Source organism: Triticum aestivum, chromosome 3B, assembly GCF_018294505.1.
Source record: "Triticum aestivum cultivar Chinese Spring chromosome 3B, IWGSC CS RefSeq v2.1, whole genome shotgun sequence".
Lineage (NCBI taxonomy): Eukaryota > Viridiplantae > Streptophyta > Magnoliopsida > Poales > Poaceae > Triticum > Triticum aestivum.
In genome coordinates, this window is record NC_057801.1 from 816,491,731 (window position 1) to 816,512,692 (window position 20,962).

The window sequence follows — 20,962 nt, forward strand, 5'->3', positions numbered from 1 at the left end:
ATATGGAACACTCCCATGCTGGGTTACACTCTCTAATAAACATATGAAGGTCTTGCCCATTTGCCCTACTTGCTCTGAGGGTTTAGAAGATACAAAACATATACCCTTCCGATGCAGTAAAACTTAACGTTGATGCTTCTTTTGACCACGACTTGCTTAGGGGCACGATGGGGGCGGTCCCGAGAGACGACAAAGGCAGGTTCATTGCAGGAGGGAATGGTAAGTTGACTATTGCGCGGATGTGTTGATGGCGGAAGCCTTAGCTCCCAATATGGTCTATCACTGGCGCAAAGGGTGGGATGTAATCGCCTTATTATTAACTCGGATAACTTCGAGATGATTGAAACTATGCAAGATGGAGGACAGTTGGCGGGTGGTGCGGCGGCAATTTTCGACGATTGTTTTCATTACCCCTGTGATTTCGTTACTACTTGATTTGAACATTTTAATAGAGAAGCAAATAAAGTAGCTCATGAGCTTGCTAGATTAGCTAGATTTTTTTTTACTTCTGTTTTGTTTGAGGAACCCTTAAATAAAATTGAAGTGATTCTCACAAACGATGTACTTTTTATCTCGTGAATAAAGTTTCGGTTATTTTTCAAAAAAAATATGGTTTCTAGAACAGAGTCTTGTTTGCTGATTTGGCATTAGCCTCCGCTCTCTATACCAATTCTAACCCCTCCCATTGACCCAGAATGCCACACCCGAATCGTGCCTTGACTAACATGAAAATAAAGTCTTCCACTACCAATTGCTGCTAGGCTGACGTCCGTGTGAACTCCCTGGTCAGCCTGCCACCAGTGCACCCGTGTTCATGTTGTACCAGGCAGCCCATGTAAGCTCTTTCGGTCGGGTTATCAGTTTCGTGATAGGCCGGCTTCCTCTGGCTTGACGAGCGTGCGCGCTCTGTACGGGCTATGCCCTGTAATCTCGTCTATGGTTTCGTTTTGCGTCGCCCTGGAGACTTTCGATGATCCTTTTGCGCTGGTCGGGTAGGCCTTGTGTTGTTATAATATGACTTGATGTGTTGGTACGCTGCCGGTTATGGCTTTATTAATTTAAAGCCGAACGCTTTCGTGTGTCTTCATTCTAAAAAATAATAATTTCTTGGTCATGATTTGCCCGGTTGTGGTCTCAATATCTATGTGGTTCTACTGTTGCTTGTACTGTTCTTTTATTTAAATAATGGGCTCTTTCTACTACCTGGAATTGTTGACGCTTTTTGTGTACTATTCTACAGTTCAAATATTGTCTAACAATTGGTGACGTTTGGTTTGCTAGCTCATCTGGAATGCGTATCTTTGTCAAGACCCCATCGGCAGGACAATCTACCTCAAGGTCCACTCATCAGACACCCAGTACACCGTCAAGGCAAAGATCCAGCAGCAATACCGCCTCTTCTTCGATATGCTGCAACTAGAGGACAACCGTCGTACATTGGCCGATCATGGCATCCAGCATGACTCTATGATTGACTTCTGGGAAAAGATGCAAATCTACGTGACAGAGACGTGGGCAGGCAGGACCATCGCCCTTGAGGTTGACAGCCTAGACACCATCGGTAACATGAAGTCCAACATCTAGGACATGGAGGGCTTTCCCAAGGGCCAGCAGTGCCTCATCTTCGCCAACAAACAGCTGGAGGGCGACAACCGCAGCTTGGCTGACCACAACATCTGGAAGGAGTCCACCCTCCTCATTCTCCGCCCGTGTAGGCCAAGAGAAAGTAGGATGATGCACATTTTTGTCAAGACTCTGGACGGGAAGACCCTCACCCTTGAGGTTGAGAGCTCGTATACCATCGAGAATGTCAAGGTGAAGTTCTACGAGCAGGAAGGCACCCCCTGTGCAGCAGCGCCTTATCTTTGATGGCAAGCAGCTGCAGGAAGACTACAACATTCAGACAGAATCTACCGTTCTTATGCTGAAACGCCTTTGTGGTTGCTGAGCTACATGGCGTGCCATCCAACAACAAAAATTATTGGCCGCCTCCTCTCAACCCTAGCTGCCCCTCCTCCTCACCCCCTCCCCTCCTCCCCCCCTCGCCGCCGCCTGAGGCAGCTGTCGGGCAAGCCCGGGGCGCCAAGGATGGTGGCGGCGGGGCCTCGGTTGCCCTGCCCCTGTGTGGGGAACCCCGGATCTGGAGTGTCGGCTCCATTGGCAAGGTACGGCCGGCTAACAGCCGTGCGGGTGGTGGATCTGGTGTCCCGGTCGCGCGGACGGCGGGATCCAGTGGTCGTTGGTGGCCGGCGGCGGCTTCTGCGACGGTCGGTGTGCGCGATCTGGCGCCTCCCTTCCTTTCCTGTTCGGCGTGCGGGAGCCTGGTCGGACTGCGCTTCCTCTCGGCCGCCGGTTCTGTAAAGGAGGTGGCTGCTGGTGGTGGAGATCTTGTTCGGGCGAAATCCCTAGCCGGCCATGACCGGCCGCGCCGACGGCGACCCCTGAGGGCGCCATTTCCCTCCTTGGAGGCGTCGGTATGGACTGATGTCCTCACTTCACCTTCTCCTAGGTCTCTCGGGCGAAAGCCCTAACTTTGTTGGGCGGCGGCGGCGCTCACGGCGCCGTTCCCTTCTTGAAGCCGCCGCTTTTGGAACCTGTGGGATTGGGTGGCGCTTGTGGGTGGTGGGCGACGGCGGTGGTGCAACCCTTTCCTAGCATGGATTTACGTCCATTGCTTGGAGATGGACTCGCGTATGTGGAGGTCGTCGGCTGGCATCATGGTGGCGTCAATGGCGGAGGACCTTTCAAGGCTCGCGTAGGTGGAGGTCGTCGTTTGGCGTCGTGGTGGCGTCGATGGAGGAGGACCTGCCAAGGTTGTCACCTCAATCTGCTCCGAAGATGGACCAGTAGGAGATGGCGGCGACGACACATGTGCGTGCGTCAGACCGATTTGAGCCTCGGACCCAACAGATGGCTCAGTCGGGGCCTCCGGCTATAGATATTAGGCTTAGGTGAGAGGTATGGGTATGTGACCCAGCTTGCACCCCTTCATCATTTGGATAGGAGTAGCGGCAGATGCTGCCAAAATGGCAGATTCAGGCATATTGTTGTTATATTTTGTAAGGTCCTTGAGAATAATCAATAAAATGACCGTATGCATCTCCCAGGTGCAGAGTCCGGGGTTCATCCTCCTTTTCGAGAAAAAAACAAAAAAGTTTATTTTGCTAGAGCCTTATTTCCAGTAGTAGAAGGGGAGCCTTGGCGCAGTGGTAAAGCTTCTGCCTGGTGACCATGAGGTCATTGGTTCAAGTTCTGAAAACAGCCTCTTACAGAAATGTAAGAAAAGGCTGCGTACTATAGACCCAAAGTGGTCGGACCCTTCCCTGGACCCTGCGCAAGCGGGAGCTACATGCACCAGGTTACCCTTATTTCCAGTAGTGGTGCGTTATCAGTAAAGTAGTATGGTGTATCATTCTAGTACTCTACGTTAGCATATAAATATATGCTCACGTATTATTGTTCCTTCACAGTTGAAGTGTGGTGTGTTTTCAGTAAAACTACGTACTATCATTGCTCCGGTATTCTTCCTTTGTAGTAGAAGTGTGGTGTGTTTCCAGTAAAACTACATACTCCTACTATCATTTAGTAGCATGTTAATGTGTTGAGTAGTTCTTTTCAAGCCAATACTTTTTGGCGGCCTAAAACATAAGTTGCCCTCCCCAGATTAAGAAATAAGCCACCCTCAAAGTATGTTGACGCTTTTAAATTAGTTATCGCATTACTAGTTTAGAAGCTCCAAAAAATGAGATAGATGGCTTACGAGAGAAGTTGAGGACGGCGCGGCTTAATATTTTAAGCCTTCAAAAGAATTGCCATATCCTTCTATCAAGTGGAACTACTATTAAGTACATGTGTTTGATTAAGAGGCTAGAAGCTAACCAAAGGGGTAAATTTGCGCAATAGTTTTTGAGAAACTTTTTACGTAGTGCAAATCTTGTGTCTTTTCCTCCTCGTCTTGAGCGTCTGAACAACCATCCTCCTCACAAAAAAGGGGAACGGCCAACCTCCCTCCGTAAGAAAAAAACACAAAGGGCTCCCTCACTACTTGCGCTCCCATGAGAAAAAGGAATACCAGGACACGAGCTAGGGTTTGCTTGCCGGCAGTGCGACGCCTTTGGCCTGCCATACGTGGCCGACCTACCCTTCCCCATCGCCGCTGCTCTCCCCATCCTCCCAGTCACCCCAATGTTGCCCCTCCGTCCACTTCTTCGAGACGTCGGCCTCTGTGCAATGCATAGAGCCCCCCCCCCCCCCCATCCACAGCAAGGTACTCCACTCATCCTTTCTCTCCGTCCTCCATCCCTCCTGCACAACCTTCATCTCCCCATCTCACTTCTCTGTTCATGTACTTATTTTTTTCTGTTTTTTTTTTGTGATTCGATGATTATGAGCCATAGATTATGAACACACATGCCTTACTACTTGTTGCACATTCAGAAGCTTGATGTGTTCTTTTTGTGGTTGACAATATGCATAAGCAAAATCTAAGTAGTTATCTTCCGAATGACCAACCTAACTGAACCACATATGTATAGTGTAGATTCTATGGTTTACTTCTGGTTTCGATACCTTAAAAATTCCACTATGGTTTATGTATGTTATATATTATGGATTTGACCTGGACCTGCATTACAAATGTTTTGATACAATCATATAGCTGCTTATTTGATCAAACAATTCGTTCATGTTATCGTTACCCGCCGCACATGACACAAGGGTCTTGAATCACGCATTCGCACACTTCCCTTCATTTCCAGTGCCTCTAATAGGTATATCATAATAAAAATTGTCATCATTCATCATATTTTTATGTGGGAGGCTAACTTGGTGTTCATTTTCAGGTAAATCCAATGGATATCGAAACCGAACGAGATATTTTGCTCCTTTAAAGGGGAGTACATGCCATCTACCAGAATTCCGCCTTCGTCATCACTGTCCACCTCAAGGGAAGTATGGGATTGAGCATGCTTTTGGGGTGCTCAAGCAAAAATTGCGCACAATCGAATTTTCTCACCTTGTATGTAGAAGCGTATCATCATTGCTTGCATGGCATTTCACAATTCATTCGTGATAGCAAGTTGAGTGACATTTTTTTGACAAATGTGATGTTGATGATGAATACCTGCTTCCATTGCTAGAATGGGGAGTGATACCTACACAAACGGATCCCGTTGATAAGGAAGGGAACGAAGATACAATGAAACTATTCATAGTAGGATACAGTGGCGGAGCCACCGCCCAGCGACCCTGGTCACTTGCCCGGGCTCGCTAGGCCTCGACAGCAGCGATCGATCCAAATTAATGAAGCTAAAACATGTTCAGTAGCTTGTTTACCCGGGCAAAAATCGATTGGGCCTTCGATTCTCATATTTTCACAGCCCAACAACAGTCGCCGGCCGATACAGAAGACACGCGAGGGAATACGTGGGGTGGGATGTACGGCTCGATCGCTAAAACTCATTATCTCTTCATTTCTACACAAGCGGCGAGCGCAAGGACTGGCGGCTGGCGCTAAAGCCCAAGACGGCTAGACCCACGGCCGGCGGCCAACGGACGCAAGGCGCACTAGGAAGTCTATTCGTCCGGTCGTCGCTCAACCCCCTCCTCCCTCTCATTTGCGGCTTCGACTTCGGCTTCGTTCGGTAAGGAACTGAGAATCCTCCATCAGAATTAGGGTTAGCCGGCTAGGGATCCCTCGTCTCTGAATAATTTGTTCTTGCAAAATTAATTGGATGGAGAGCTTCGTGCGCCAGCTCACATCTCACTGCACTTCTCTAAGTAGAGAAAAGAAAACAGATTACAGATTACTCTGTGCTTATTTTCAGGTCAGGGCCTCCGAAAGTTTTGATCCTCACATAATTTTTCTCGTGTATAAGTATTTATTTCAGGCAATTAATCTGTAGTAGAACTAAATAACCAGCAACTGTTTTGTACATCTGATTTGTATTGGAGAAATTTGTTTGTCATGTTCGTTGAACCCTATCTTAAATTTAGGGAATTTTTCATTGGGAACGATCATGAATTCGTGACTAGAGATAAATTGTCTTTGTTCGCTGCTGGAAACTAGAAAATCGAAGTATATAAGAAGAGGGCAACTTGTATTCATGCAGTATTTATTACTTTCTAGTAGTTGCTTACTCGCAATACAATATTTCTTTGATGCAAGTAGTTTTGTACTATGAACTTTTTACTTGTTGTAGCTCATTTATTATTTACTTGTTTAACAACTAACTTCAAACTTTACCATTAAATTTCAGATATGAGGAGCTCGAGCAAGCATTAAAAATGTGAAATGTGAATGGTGTGCAACCGGAAATAGAAGTGGAGGCACAACCACCTCGTAACATTGCCAATGACTTTAATCCAAATGAGACTGAGCGTGATTCATGAAAGATGAAACAAAATTTTGAGTATCCACCTAATATTCAAGACCAACTAAGAAGAGCATATTTATTGAAGGGCTCAATGCAACCAGATTTGGCTAAATTTCCTCATACTGAATTTGGAAGTTTACCGCAGTGAGCTCTCAGAAGGGGCATTTGCCTCGTGATTTTCTTTAGTGCACTGTCGGTACTGTTCCTTCTGACCATCTCTATTCTTGCAAGCTTTCGATTTTGAATATATTCACATCTCACAACTTTATTTATTTTAATTGCGAATCTTTTTTTATATTGTAGTGCCTTCTAAGACTTTGGCAACATGGCGAGTTTGCCTCTATGCAAGATTCATTTTATGTTTTTCTTTTGGGAAAAATGAACAAGTGAGAGATGCTTTTGACCACTGTGGAAGAAATTGCACAATCACATCTGGTGACATATGGTATGGATAGCTTTAATTTGTTGGCAGCATGGTGAGTTTGCCTCTATGCAAGGTTGGTTATGTATCTTTTGTTGTCATGTCTCAACTTTATTTGGTCTATGAAGCGGATATTGATATATTAGCTCACTTTAAAAATCAATTTTGTATGACAATTATGGTTATGTTTTCACTTCATTATTAATGAAGATTTCTGTTTCAAAAGTTTGGTGGTATATTATATGTTATGTATCAGAATACCTGATTTTTTATTTCAAGATTATACACATAGTCTCAACTTGCCCAGGCTCAACAAATGTTCTGGCTCCGCCACTGGTAGGATAGCTGATGCTTGTCTTATGATAGCAACATAGGTTACCTATATTGATGAAGGTCATCAACACATGAACCATATGTCTTTCCTATGCCTTTTGTAATATTATCATGGGGTCAATATCTATGTATACGTAATATGCAACATCGAAGTATAGTCGTTGAATTGCGTATATGTTACCTATGAATCATCCACATTGTCATAGTTTTTCTTTGCAAAACGGTAGCTCGATTTTCCTACCAATGTACAAATCACTAATTTTTATTATGGACAATTATCATATAAATATATTTACTCATGACCGAGGGGCATTATATTCACAGCAAAATCTACTATTTCACAGTTGTTTCGACCAAACAGCTTCCAGCTACAAATAAAAATTCACATCAGCTTTCTCATAGTTCACATCAGCTTTTTCAGAATTTGCAGCTCAGCTAGACATGCTACAAATGAAAGTTCACACCAGCTTTCTCACTGTTCACAACAACTTTTTTCAGAATCTGCAGCTCAACCAAACACACCATAAGAGAGTCCTTGTCTGTATTGTCAGCAGTTGATTGAGAATAGAGCATGTATGTAGTTTGACCGACAAATAGCCTCATTTCCACACTTTATAGTCTGTATGCAGTGTTAATACATTTGGAGCTCTAAAGAATAGATTTAAGATCCTTAATGAGAAGCCATTCCACACTTTCCCCAGGCAGGTTAGGGCTGTTCTTGCATGTTACATCCTCTATAACTGGACCCTACAATGGGGTTGTGGTAAGCTTGCGCCAAAGGAGGAAGATGTGATGGTTGATGATGTTGAAACCTCCGGCCATGGTGTGGAGGCATTTGACAGTGAAGCTTGGAAGAGGAAAAGGTTGGAGTGGGCTGAGGCAATGTAGGCAAATAGAGGTAACACAAGGATCTGAAGAAGCAACAACAATAGAGAAACAAGCAACAACATGAAGAATACGAGAATGAACTTTTGTGTAGTTGGGCAATGATGAACTTTCCCCTATTGAGACATATGACTATTAATTTGTATGGCAATTTGTTTGTAAGCGTTATTTATTTACTAGCTAGGACTGAAACTATGTTTCGAACTGCATATGCTAGTGTCATTCATGGCAAGGTCACCACTATTAAAAAGGGGTGATCACAACATATGACGTGAACAACCAAACACCATGTAGTGTATCAACCCATCCCTATGCGGGCAACCAAACGCCAGGGAAAATTTTGTCGCCGATGCAGGCTTACATTTAGGCTGCCACACTACATGCATAACATGGGTTGTGGGCTTGTATTTACTTAGTCAGGCCTAACTAAGTCACAAATACAAAGACCTATAAACAATGCAACCTACCAAACATGTCCATAGTGTATCCAAACTCGCCTGCTTCTTTCGTAATTGCATCAGATATGTGACTATCTACTATATATGATAAGCAATAGAATGTCATCAAAATACCTTCTTGAACGTAGTATGAACAATGCCTCTCTGTGCAGAACTGCTTATCGCAGCTGCTACCCTTACACGCACAATACCTAATTGAAAATTCCATATTTTATTTTTTGAACACCACACATGTCTTATTTTATGAAAATTTGCATGTACTTTCATGTTTTTTGTCAAAATTCAACATGAGTTTGTATGGGCATCTTCAACGCGAACCCTCAAGTAGCACAAAACATTCAGACCAACTTGTCCGAACATAGTATGTCATCCAATGCGGACAAATACCCCTATTTGTCCATGGACACATCAGCACGCCCAAATTCCTTCAAACGAACGCAAAGAAGGGGAGAATTGTGGGTGTTAGGACCGCCACCATGTACGCGTCCAACAATATGCGGCCCCACCGAAAACTATCTCATGGGCCCGCGCACTCTCCCATGCAACGGTACCTCTGCTCCCCGCGCCGCATTCATGCCATCTTAGAGCGGATGCGACCAGTCACTAGACTAGCATTGAAGCGGTGCACCAGCCGAGAGCGTCGCCCGCGCCACGTCCGCTTGGTCCCCACGCCTCTTCAATGCCAGAGCGATGGGAGAACTTTCTAACACATTGAGCCTTGTTGCATGTTCATCCGCCGCCGACATTAAACAGGCGCGGTGGTCAAGAAACCGACTCCGACGCCCCCCATTGAAATAACCGCCGCTAGGCCCGACCGGGGCTTGCCATTTAAACATAGACATGCACGACACATATCCACACCACACCACCTCTGGTCCCTTTCCTCCTTCATGCACCTATGACGGAATGAAGGCGGGGTCTACCTCTTTGTTCAGAGCCTCTCGATGGAGCAGAAGCTCGAGAAGGTCGGCTTTGCGGCCGGATAGCCTATCGTGCTTGATGGATAGAGGCGACGTCCGACGAGAACCATCGCCTGCGCCTATGCCGGTGCATGTTGGCTTCACCATGGAGCAAGCCACTCTAACGCCGTCGTGGCGAAGGAGCAACAACATTGTCGGTGTCAGTGTTCCAGTGTCGCGGGAGGACGAATGCTACAATATCGACCTTCTCGTGCATCACCGGTTGGTAGATTGGCAATTCTATGGCGAGCAGGCGAGCAAGGAGGCCGTGGCGGCCTTGGTCGCGGAGGACCCGAACTTCATCAACCAGCAGTGGTCGCTCTTCGGGTCCAGCGCTCATGCCGACCGGCACTCACGGTGGCTCCACGCCGACTATGACGCAATTGCGGTGGAGGCGTACGCGGAGGGGGCATAGGCAAATACAGACACGAACATGACCGCGTACGTCAGCAGCTCCGCGTCGTTCATGCCGCTCGCAAAGACCACGAGGTTGGCTCATTCACATCGATTGTGGACCTCACCTGGACCGGCGACATCAACAGCCAGTTCGTGGCTGTGGGGAAGACCAGTTCGTGGAACATGGAAGTCTCAACGGCCGGCGAGAAAGTTTTGTTGTGTTAAAAGAATGTCACATCCGCTTTTGTTTAATGAAATATGTCAAACTTTCCATGATATTGATCCAGTTTAAATGAAAATCATTCAATCCGCATGAAATTTGTTTGTTATAGTCACGTTCAAATATGCGTGCGGACTGTGTTGGATGGCTGGCTCACGTAGCAGTCTGTCAAGGTCAAAAGTCGTGGACCATGGCCATGGGGCCGTGTCGTCAGTGTCTCTGCAGTTGGCTTCCTTCCTCCACACACCTCTCCTCTCTTTTTTTTGCTATATAAAAGATGGCAACCCTCTCCTCTCGTTTCTCTATCTCTCGCTTCGACCGCTCTCCTCCTCCGCCACCGCCGCCGCAGCGCCGCCCGATCTTCCTCCTCTCGGTAAGCTCTAATCCGTCCCCTCTGCTTCTCCTCCTTCGTCCTCTGCTCGTCCTTCCCCGAGCAAGCCGACGCTAAAACCCTACCCGCCTGACCTAGCTCCGACTCCGATGACGAGAGAGACGGTGTTCTTGAGAGCCCTGCTGCTCTTGTGTAGGCTACCGAGATGCATCCGCCCCTCCCCTGCTCTTACAACGGCCTCGAACCCCCTGCCCGTCTTTCCTCAAAAAACAGCCCTGCTGCTTTGGTTGTGATGCTTGTGTTCCTCACCGTAGTTGCTTTTTGATGCTATATGTTAACTGTACTTGGTGCACCACTGCTTGATTTTTTATAATGAACGTAACCGAATTTTACCTCTATGGATTGGGTGAATTCTAGCCTGTATAGATCCTACTGTGGGTGTCAGGTACGATCTTCATGGACCTATATTGTCGGTGTCATGTAGGTTCCTCATTGAATTTGTTGCTAATCTCATATCATCTTATATGTTAGTAGATCTTAGGATTATAATTGCCCCTCATTGCTTTTCGTGGAAGAAGCTCTTCATCTAGAGATCGATGGAGATACATCGGCGTTATTGTTATATGTGTGTCCTCATACCACAGAATCTACTAAGTTAGACGCTTCATATTTCTGAAATTTTGTTTTGTTTATGTGCATAAACAGCGAAGATAGTCCAAATTGTTATATGTGCTGGTCAGCCTTTGTGATTAGATTTCTCTTGTTGCTTGTACGACCTACCTGTTGCAAGTGTTGACGCTTTTGTGTAACTTCGTTTCGACCTGAAACAGTTGGGGAGTCCCCTATGCTATTTTTCTATTTTATATAAGTGAAACAAACTTACATAATTACAAAGGTCATGAGACCATGATGTAGAGGGGAGGTTACAAGCCCAAAGTGCTCAAACTAATGCAAAGTAGTCAACCAAGCAGAAAGTAGATCTTGAATGTCGGGCTTAACCTTATGACCAATAAGACCAATATCTCTCTGATTTCCGATGAAGATCGATGCTTTGTAGGGTAGCAACTCGTGCTCTAGCTTGCTAGCACCTCTAACGGTGAGTCTTGCTGGCTGATTTGGCATTTGCCTGCTCGCTGTTGGTTCTATAATTTTATTCCAGTAGAAAGTGTTTTGTTTACTTCCAATCTTCCATTAGCAATTAATTGGCAAATCAATTACTGACTGTCACAGAGATGCCTGCACAAAATCTTTTATACTAACATGAAAATCAAATCCTTCACAGCCAGCCTGCCAGCAAAATGCCCCCGAAGAAGTGCCTGGACTTGTCATCGGCTGGTCCCAAACTGGAAGACGAAATGGAGGAAGCTGCTCCCGGTGTCTCTACCTCTGGCACTGAAGGTAGCATGCATGGTGAGTTTTGCCGACTCCTTCTGCTCTCAATGTGATGACGCGTACACATCACATTCTTTGTTGTGTGGGACCGCTGAGTGTTTTGGGTGTTTGATGGGCTTGGTAGATTCCGAGAAGGAAGTTGGCGACAGAAGCAGCAGCGGCGAGGACAACAAAGACGACGGTCGCAGCCAATCGTCGCAGATTGACGGTGCCGACATGGACGAGTAAGTGACCGGAGTTCTTTTTTTTAGACAGTTTTTCTATTTTGTATGCGTGTCGCCTGTAGTTCATACTAGCTGCTAGGTGCATATCATTATCAGCCCCTCGGTTGCTGTTAGGATCAGTGCAATATCCTGTTAGGAAAGCATTTTGTTCACTGGATAAATTATATTATAATTTTCTGGAACACATACTTTGTCAGCTTAGATCCCTCAGCTGGCTGATTGAATCAAATCGACTCTTCTTCGGCCTGTCAAATATGAGTTTACAGTCCCATTATGAACACCTGAACATTATATTGTAGCTGCATATTTCTTTGAAAAGGGAACTAATATATCACAGAACACTTTTAACTGTTCTACAAAGTTTAAATCAGTGATTGATATGCCAATCGGTAATGGAAGATTTGATTTTCATGTTAGTCAATGCTTATAAATTGTTTATTAATCTTGAACCTTGCAATCAATGCAAGTTGTTATATCCACCGGAACAAGCTTATGTCTATTAGTTGGTAAGTTTTTTTGGCCAGAAGATTGCTTCGTTATACTCGACTGTAGTTTCATCTTTTTCACAAGAAAAACATTTGTCATAGCAACAAGCAATAGTTGGTTGATTGGATTAATACCAGAGATGGTTTCTACATGTGTGCTTTCTACTTCTTACCGTCTTTTTATTTATTTTATCTGTTGATTTCTTAGAAATAGAACATATGAACAACCCCTTCCATCAAATAGTGCATATTATTAATGTGTTAATATTGAAAAGCTTCCATATCTGCACTAGCCGGTCTATTCGCCATGAATTTTCTTCTCCAGCTATATTGGCAATGCATATTCGTTGAAGTGTGGGATTAGTGAGTTGTCTTTGCTTGTAGTTCTACGTTTTGTTTTTCTATATGGAGGATAATCAACAAAATAGCTTTTCTCCTTTGATTTGGTTAGTCGTAATTAAATTCACCTCATGCACATGTGACGATATGCACCATCATATTTTGAATACAATTGTGTTGACAGGGAATAGACGTGTAGGTGTGTGCGATGATTGACAAGGAGGAAAGTGGCAGAAACTTGCTGTTTGTCCCGACACGATAGGTAGCAGAGTTTGCTGAAGGTGAGGTATCATACTTGGAGAAGAATCTTGTTTGCAACTGCCGCAAGAATCGAATGGTGCACCTTTGTTACCACACAGTAGGACATGTGTTGAAGTTGCCCCTTGTCCTATATGATTGTCCATACTAAGATGCCACCATTCATTGCTGGTGGTGATTGAGAACATGGTAGAGATTTGCTGGGCATTATGGTGATTGGGAACATGACATCGGAGTGGGACGAAATGGTGGAGGAAAGGACCATTAGCATAACGGAACTGCAAGACTGATGGGGAATGATTGGGGGGGGGGGGGGGGGGCAGAGGGTGATGATGCAGCTGTATTGGAGTGAGTTTTGGGCTGAGAGGTGAGGAGAGAGATTGTGTTCTCCCTTAAGGAAGGTGAAGATGGAGATGCCTACGGGGAGCAAGAGAACACCGCGCATGGTGGTGGCTGTATAGGTGTGAGTAGAGAAAGATGCCGATGTTTGTTGCTACATGGTTACGGAAATGTGTCTCACTTGACATGCGTGTTACCCGAATAGAAGTATCACTTGATGAATACTTATAACTAGTCTCTTCAATATAAAGAACTGAGTGATACCATGTACTCCCGTTTATTTTTATGGTTGCTCAAGTCTTGAACTTTGCATGCTAGGCTCAGTGCGATACCATGTTTTGTATGAACCAGGTATTTACGGAGTAGATTTCTCTGCTTGCTTGTATTGTTTTTTATTGAGGTACTTGCTTCTCTACCTGCTGGAATTGTTGATGTTTTTGTTTATTGTTCTACAGCCTAAATATTGTCTAACAATTGGTGGTTTTTTGTTTGCTAGCCCAACCAAAGTGCACATCTTTGTCAAGAATCCGGCCGGCAGGAAAATCTGTCTCAGGGGGGTCCACTTGTCAGACACCCTTTACACCATCAAGGCAAAGATCCAGGAGCGGTACCGCCTCATCTTCGGTGGGGTGCAGCTGGAAGACAGCCGTACATTGGCGGAGTACGGCATAAAGCATGATTTCACGCTTGACCTCCAAGAAAAGATGCAAATCTTCGTGACGGAGACGCTAGGAGGCAGGACCATCACTCTCGAGGTCGACAGCCTAGACACCATTGACAAGGTGAAGGCCAAGATCGAAGACATTGAGGGCTTTCCAAAGGTCCAGCAGTGCCTCATCTTTGCCAACAAACAACTGGAGGATGGCAAGCTCACCTTGGCTGACCACAACATTTGTAGAGGGTCCACTCTTCTCCTCATCCTCCTCCCATGCAGTCCAACTGTTGCGATGAAAATATATGTGAAGATGCTGGCAGGAAACACCATCACCCTTGAGGTTGGGCGCTCAGAGACTGTCAACAGTGTGAAGGTGAAGCTCTATGAGCTGGACGGTATGCCCCCTAGACAGCAACGCCTCATCTTTGCTGGCAAGCAGCTGGAGGACCACCGCACCCTGGCTGACTACAACATTCGAAAGGAGTCTACGATTCAACTGGTGGGACGTCTTTGTGGTTGTTGAGATTCATGGGATGCCATCGAACAACAAGTTCATGTTTGCTGCAGTCGGTTTTCCAGTAGTGGTGAATTATCATCATTCTATAGTACTCCCTCCGTCCGGAAATACTTGTCATCAAAATGAATAAAAGGGGATGTATCTAGATGTATTTTAGTTCTAGATACATCCTTTTTTATCCATTTTGATCACAAGTATTTTCGGACGGAGGGAGTACCTTAGTAGTGGTGTGTTATCAGTTAGAACTGTCATCCTAGTACGTGAGTAGTTTTTATCTATCAAGGAAAGAACCTACTATTAAGAGTTCTTGGATCTGTCTTGGCATAAGTAAGTAGATTGTGAAATACAGGTCTGCATGCAGTTTCGCCGACCCATATACTCTGTGCAGTTCATTTATGTATTTATCCATGTTTTTATCTATATATATGCCATCACAGTCAAAAGTTGAAGCAACAGGAATCCTAACAAGTACAGGCATTGCATGTTTTCTAGATACATGTTTTACTATTGCATCTTGTGAAGGTGGTATATCACATCCAGTTGGAGTCGGAATTGCAAATATGAGACATGGCGGCCGTGTCTTCTAACAAAATATGAACAAGTATAATTATATAGAGTCTAATGCCAATTGTAGTCGAAGTTCCACGATTTCGATTCTATTGACTTTAGATACGGTGGACTGGGCCTTTTTATTGCAGACCCTTTCGCGCATGGGTTTTGGAGTGAAATGGAATACGTCATCTGTAGCCTGCTATCCACAGCGACCACGCGGGTCATGGTGAATGGTGTCACGGGCCGCAAGCTAGCCAATGGGAGGGGACTCGGCAACCTGGCCACGCGGGTATGTTCAAGTTCGCGGCTTCTAGTGGCTTGCGGTCACCTCTCATCGGTTCTCATTCTTCGCCGACGACGTGATGGCATTCCTGAAAACGACGCCGCGCGAGTTTGAGATGTGCTTGGTAACCCTGCATGATTTTGGTGTGGCATCAGGTCTTCAGATAAATCCTGCCAAATGCAGCGCCATCCGCATTAGATGCGGTGAGAATTAGGTGGCCCAATTTAGGGATGTGCTAGACTACAAGCTGGAATCCTCCGCGGTTCAGTTTAAGACCTGGTGGATGACATCGCATGCAAATTGCCCACCTGGACAAGGTAGGGCGGCTCCGCTTGGTGCAGTCTGTTCTCTGCGGCATGCCCGTTCACGTGATGTTAGCGTCGGATGTCCCACCAAGGTGCTGTCGAAGATCATCAAGATTTCTCGGGGCTTTTTGTGGGTTGGGGAGGCGGATGCTAGGGGCGGGCGGTGCGCCATAGCTTGGGAAATCATCTGTTAGCTTGAGTGGGCCGGTGGAATAGGCCTTCCAAACCTGCACTGGCTAAACGCGGCTATGCAGGCTCGCTGGTTGTGGTTACAGAGGACTGACATTATGCGACCCTGGGCAGAATTCCAGACTGACACGACGACGGAGTCACTACAGTTTCTATGGACATAGGGGATGGTTCTAATTGTCTCTTTTGGGAGGACCGGTGGCTCGAAGTGTGGAGGGTGCAAGAGATCACTCTTATAGTATACGCGAAAATCAAGCCCTGGTTGAAAGCCTCGAGTTCGGTAGCGGAGGCAGTAGGGGGTCCCTAGGCGAGGGATGTAAAACATAATATGTTGAGAACTTACTCGACACCCTAAACGGGGTGTGGCTCTTTCATTATATAGAGGTACCAAGAGGTACGATACAATATTACAATATTAATACAGAGACTACGTATATATACAGTCTAACACCCTCCCTCAATCTTAACTATGGCCTGAAGTACAAAGATTGCGCCTACAGCCTACAAACTGTGGTTGTGGAAGAGGCTTCGTGAAGATGTCAGCAAGTTGATCCTTTGACGGGATGAACTTGATACAAAGTTGCTTCTGTGCAACACGTTCCCGAACAAAATGATAGTCAACCTCAATGTGCTTCGTCCGGGCGTGAAACACTGGATTAGATGAAAGATATGTAGCACCAATGTTATCACACCATTGAACCGGAGGACGAGGTGAAGTCACCCTCAACTCTCTCAACAGAGACTTGAACCCATATGATCTCAGCAGTGGCATCAACAACTGTTTTGTACTCAGCTTCAGTACTACTGCGAGACACTGTGGCCTGCTTTCAAGCATTCCAGGCGATCAAGTTAGAACCCAGAAATACCGCATATCCCCCCGTGGATCGCCTGTCATCAGGACTACCAGCCCAATCAGCATCTAAAAAAGCTGAGAGCTCACACGACGGCGCAGGCTGAAGAAGCAAACCATAGGAGGCAGTAAGACATATGTAACGCAAAATACGCTTCACACTGACCAATGAGATGTCTTGGATGCATCAAGAAACTGACACACACGGTTGACTGCATAGGAGATATCAGGCCTGGTAATAGTAAGGTATTGCAGACCACCAACGAGACTGCGATACTCAGTAGCATCCTCAGGTGAGAGAGAATCTCCATCAAGGGCAGATAACCGATCAGTGGCAGACATCGGAGTAATAGCATGTTTGCACTTCAGCATACCAGCACGACGCAACAAGTCCAAGGAGTACTTCTTCTGTGTAAGAGTCAAACCAGCAGAAGAACGTGAAACCTCCAGACCAAGGAAAAAATGCAAAGCACATAAATCCTTGACAGCAAAGTCACCACTGAGTGCAACCACAAGACGATCAGCAGCAGCATGGGATGAACTGATGAGAATGATATCGTCAACATAAACCAGGAGATACATCGTAACCTCAGGACGCTGAAGAAGAAACAGCGATGTGTCTGCAGTGGAGGGAGTAAACCGAAGTGCTCGAAGAACAGAGCCAAGACGAGCATGCCATGCACGAGGAGCCTGTTTCAGTCCATATAGCGCCTTAGTCAGACGACAGAGATGACGAGGGCGTGCAGGATCAACAAATCGAGGTGGATGACGCATATAAACCTCCTCCTCCAGAATTCCATGGAGGAAAGCGTTCTGCACATGAAGCTGACGAAGAGACCATCCACGAGTGACAGCAAGAGACAACAGCAAGCGAATGGTAGTAGGCTTGATAACTGGACTGAACGTGTCTTCATAATCAAGACCATACCTCTGTTTGAAGCCCTTGGCAACAAGCCGTGCCTTGTAGCGTTCTATGGAACCATCCCCGTGTCTCTTGACTTTAAAAACCCACTTGGAATCAATGACGTTGACACCAGATACTGGAGGAACAAGCTGCCAAGTGTCATTTTTCTGAAGAGCCTGAAACTCTTGTTCCATAGCAGCACGCCAGTGAGGAATACTCAGTGCAGCCTGGAAGTGTCGAGGCTCGGCAGTGGGATCAGCAGCAGTGTGAGCCATGCACGCGGCTAGCCATGCCACAGTCTCGTCCGTGCGTTCCTTCGGACAGAAAATGCCATATTGACTCCGTGTACGAGGACGAAGAGGGACCACAGGCCGTGTCGGCGCAACAGGTGATGGAGACGAAGCTGTAGCATCGGAGGAGCTCGCACTAGAGCTCCCTGGCGACGGGAGCCAGGCGAGGCCAGCCCACTAGCGGCCGAGACGGGACTGACCGGGTCCAGCTCCGGGCCGGTCGAAGCAACCGCCGACCAGGCGAAGATGCCACCAGGTCGGGCGTGGTCGGTTGCAGGCCGGGCGTGACCCCCCGTGGATTAGGCGGGGCCAGCGGCACGCCAGGCGAGGCCATCCGGGGGCCAGGCGCAGGCAGGGCGCCAGCCAAAGGACCAGGCGAGGCCAGTGGCGGGCCCGGCGAGGCCGGCGCCCGCACGGCAGCCTCCAGGGGCGGTGTAGGGGTGGGTACGCGGGTCGCACCCGATATGCATGGCACATGCACACCCCGGTCAGGAGCTGCCGCGTCGGTTTCCTGTTCATCAAGCAACTCAAGGCGAGCGCCGCGTCCAATACCTGCAGCATGATAAGGCAACAACGCAGGGGCATATGCAACATCCACAAATTGATCAGGCAAAGGTATGGACATGTGCACCGGTTGTGAGGGAGTGGTAGAGTTTGTCGGAAGTGCACGAAAAGGAAACACGTTTTCATCAAACACAACGTCACGAGAGATGTAAACACGATTGGTAGGAACATGAAGGCATTTGTACCCTTTGTGAAGAGAACTGTATCCCAGGAAGACGCACTTCTTAGACCGAAACTCTAGCTTACGCTTGTTATATGGGCGAAGGTGAGGCCAACATGCACACCCGAGCACTTTGAAAAAAGTGTAGTCTGGAATCTCTTTGAGCAAGAGTTCAAGCAGAGTTTGCATTTTCAGGAGTCGTGAGGGAAGCCTATTTATGAGAAAACAGGTTGTGGAGAAAGCATCACTCCAAAACCGAAACGGAACGGATGCATGAGCTAGCAAGGTTAGTCCAGTTTCAACAAGATGACGATGCTTATGTTCGGCAGTTCCATTTTGCTGATGTGTATGAGAACAAGACACACGATGTGAAATCCCAAGTTTGTTAAAAAAGGATTTGAGGTTGTGGTATTCACCTCCCCAGTCAGATTGAACATGGATGATTTTCTGCTTAAGAAAACTGGATAAAAACATCGAACACATTAGACTTGCGCTTAATAAGATACAACCAAGTAAACCGACTATAAGCATCAATAAAACTGACATAATAATTGTGGCCACTAACAGACGTCTGGGCATGACCCCATACATCAGAAAACACAAGCTCAAGAGGATGTTTCACAACACGACTAGACTCTGAAAACGGAAGTTGGTGACTCTTGCCCTGCTGACAGGCATCACAAACGATTTCAGCAGATTTATTGGACACAACTGGTAGTTCATGACGATGCAACACATGACGAACTATAGGAGCCGCAGGGTGACCAAGACGCGCATGCCAGTGTGTAGGCGACATACGACCACCACTGAACGCCTGAGGAGAAGACTGCATGGATGGTGTGCGCGGTGCATCAAGTGCATACAAGCCATGACGAAGACGACCGCTAAGCAGAACGGCCCTCGTGTCCCGATCCTTGATAAAGAAACGAAAAGGGTGAAACTCAGCAAGGACATTATTATCACGTGTAAGTTGAGGAATAGACAACAAACTACGCGTAGCAGAGGGAACACGAAGAACATTGGCAAGATGAAGTTTGCGAAAATTGTGTGCAAGGAGAGAAGCCTGATCAACATGAGAGATGCGCATACCTGCTCCACTGGCGGTGTGCACCTGATCATGACCACGATATGGCTCCTGAGTAGAGAGCTTGCCCATCTCGCCGGTGAGGTGGTTAGTAGCTCCGGTGTCCATATACCATGTTGGATCAATGGAGTAGGACGGAGTGCGACCATGATCATGACTAGTCACGGCGGCGGCGGCCTGCTTGTCGTTTCCTTTGCCATTGTTGCCGAGGCCCAGAAAATCTTGCTTGTAGCGACGGTGACAGCGAGAGGCAATGTGGCGGTCAAGGCCACACAGCTGGCAGGCCTGCGGGGCACCACAGGAGGAGCAGCAAGCAACCGGCTGGTTGCCACCCGTGATGGATGGCGCATTGCCACGCGAGGCCGGCTGTGAAGACGGTGCCGGCTTGCCACCTGAAGATGAAGACCGCTGAGGTTTGCCGCGAGTCGCGGCATTGGCGGAGGCGAACCCCGGCGAGACACGGCGTGCCTTGATGCGTTGTTCACGGCCAAGGAGTCGGGCATACAGCTCGCGAGGTGGAAGTGGATCATCACGGCCATGAACGTTCTCAACAAGATTGTCATAATCATCATCGAGCCCGTTAAGGACGAAAGTGGTGAACTCCTCATCCTGCAGAGGCTGGCCAACCGAGGCCAATGTGTCGGCGAGACCCCGCATTTTGTTGAAGTAGTCCGTGATGCTGAGGTCATCAAGCTTGGTCTCACCAAGCTCGGTGCGTATAGAATGAGCACGCGCCTGAGACTGCAAGGCGAAGCTGGTGTGAAGCGCCGCCCACGCCTCCCGGGATGTAGCAGCGAAGATGACCAGCGACGAGACGCTCGGAGTGAGCGAGGACTGGATGGCAGAGAGGATGGCCTGATCCTGGGCCACCCATGTATGATACGCCGGGTGATGAGGGGGCGGACACGGGATGGATCCGTCAACATAGCCCTCAAGATAGCGACTGCGCAGAAGAGGCAACACCTGGGCACGCCAGGACAGGTAGTTGTCCGGCGCGAGCTTCACCGGCAGCAGGTGCGAGAAATAGAACGGTGATGGCGCCGCGAGGTGGTGCGTAGAGACCCATCGACGGGGCTGTCTCGGGATCAGGAGCACCCGCCGAGTAGACGCCAGGAGCACCAGGAACGAGGGCGTCGGCACCGTAGTTTGCCGCGGCCCCGTAAGATGGTTGCGGCGGTGCGGCCACGAACCCGGA

The 20,962-nt window shown here is 47.3% G+C and overlaps 1 protein-coding gene across 1 annotated transcript; it reads left to right on the forward strand.

The window, feature by feature from the left end:
* Positions 1-10,357: 10,357 nt before the first annotated feature.
* Positions 10,358-14,713, forward strand: LOC123066815 (polyubiquitin-like). Its single transcript, XM_044489822.1, has 4 exons — positions 10,358-10,419; positions 11,660-11,787; positions 11,894-11,993; positions 13,911-14,713. The coding sequence occupies exons 2-4, from the start codon at positions 11,676-11,678 to the stop codon at positions 14,590-14,592; spliced, it is 894 nt and encodes a 297-aa protein (XP_044345757.1). The 5' UTR covers positions 10,358-10,419; positions 11,660-11,675; the 3' UTR covers positions 14,593-14,713.
* Positions 14,714-20,962: the final 6,249 nt, after the last annotated feature.

What these genes read in the sequence shown, in the direction of transcription:
- LOC123066815 (XM_044489822.1), top strand. Translation starts at nt 11,676, where the DNA reads ATGCCCCCGAAGAAGTGCCTGGACTTGTCATCGGCTGGTCCCAAACTG. An exon ending in CACTGAAGGTAGCATGCATG is followed by an intron (nt 11,788 to 11,893) that starts GTGAGTTTTGCC and finishes TGGGCTTGGTAG; the next exon opens with ATTCCGAGAAGGAAGTTGGC. An exon ending in GACGGTGCCGACATGGACGA is followed by an intron (nt 11,994 to 13,910) that starts GTAAGTGACCGG and finishes TTTGTTTGCTAG; the next exon opens with CCCAACCAAAGTGCACATCT.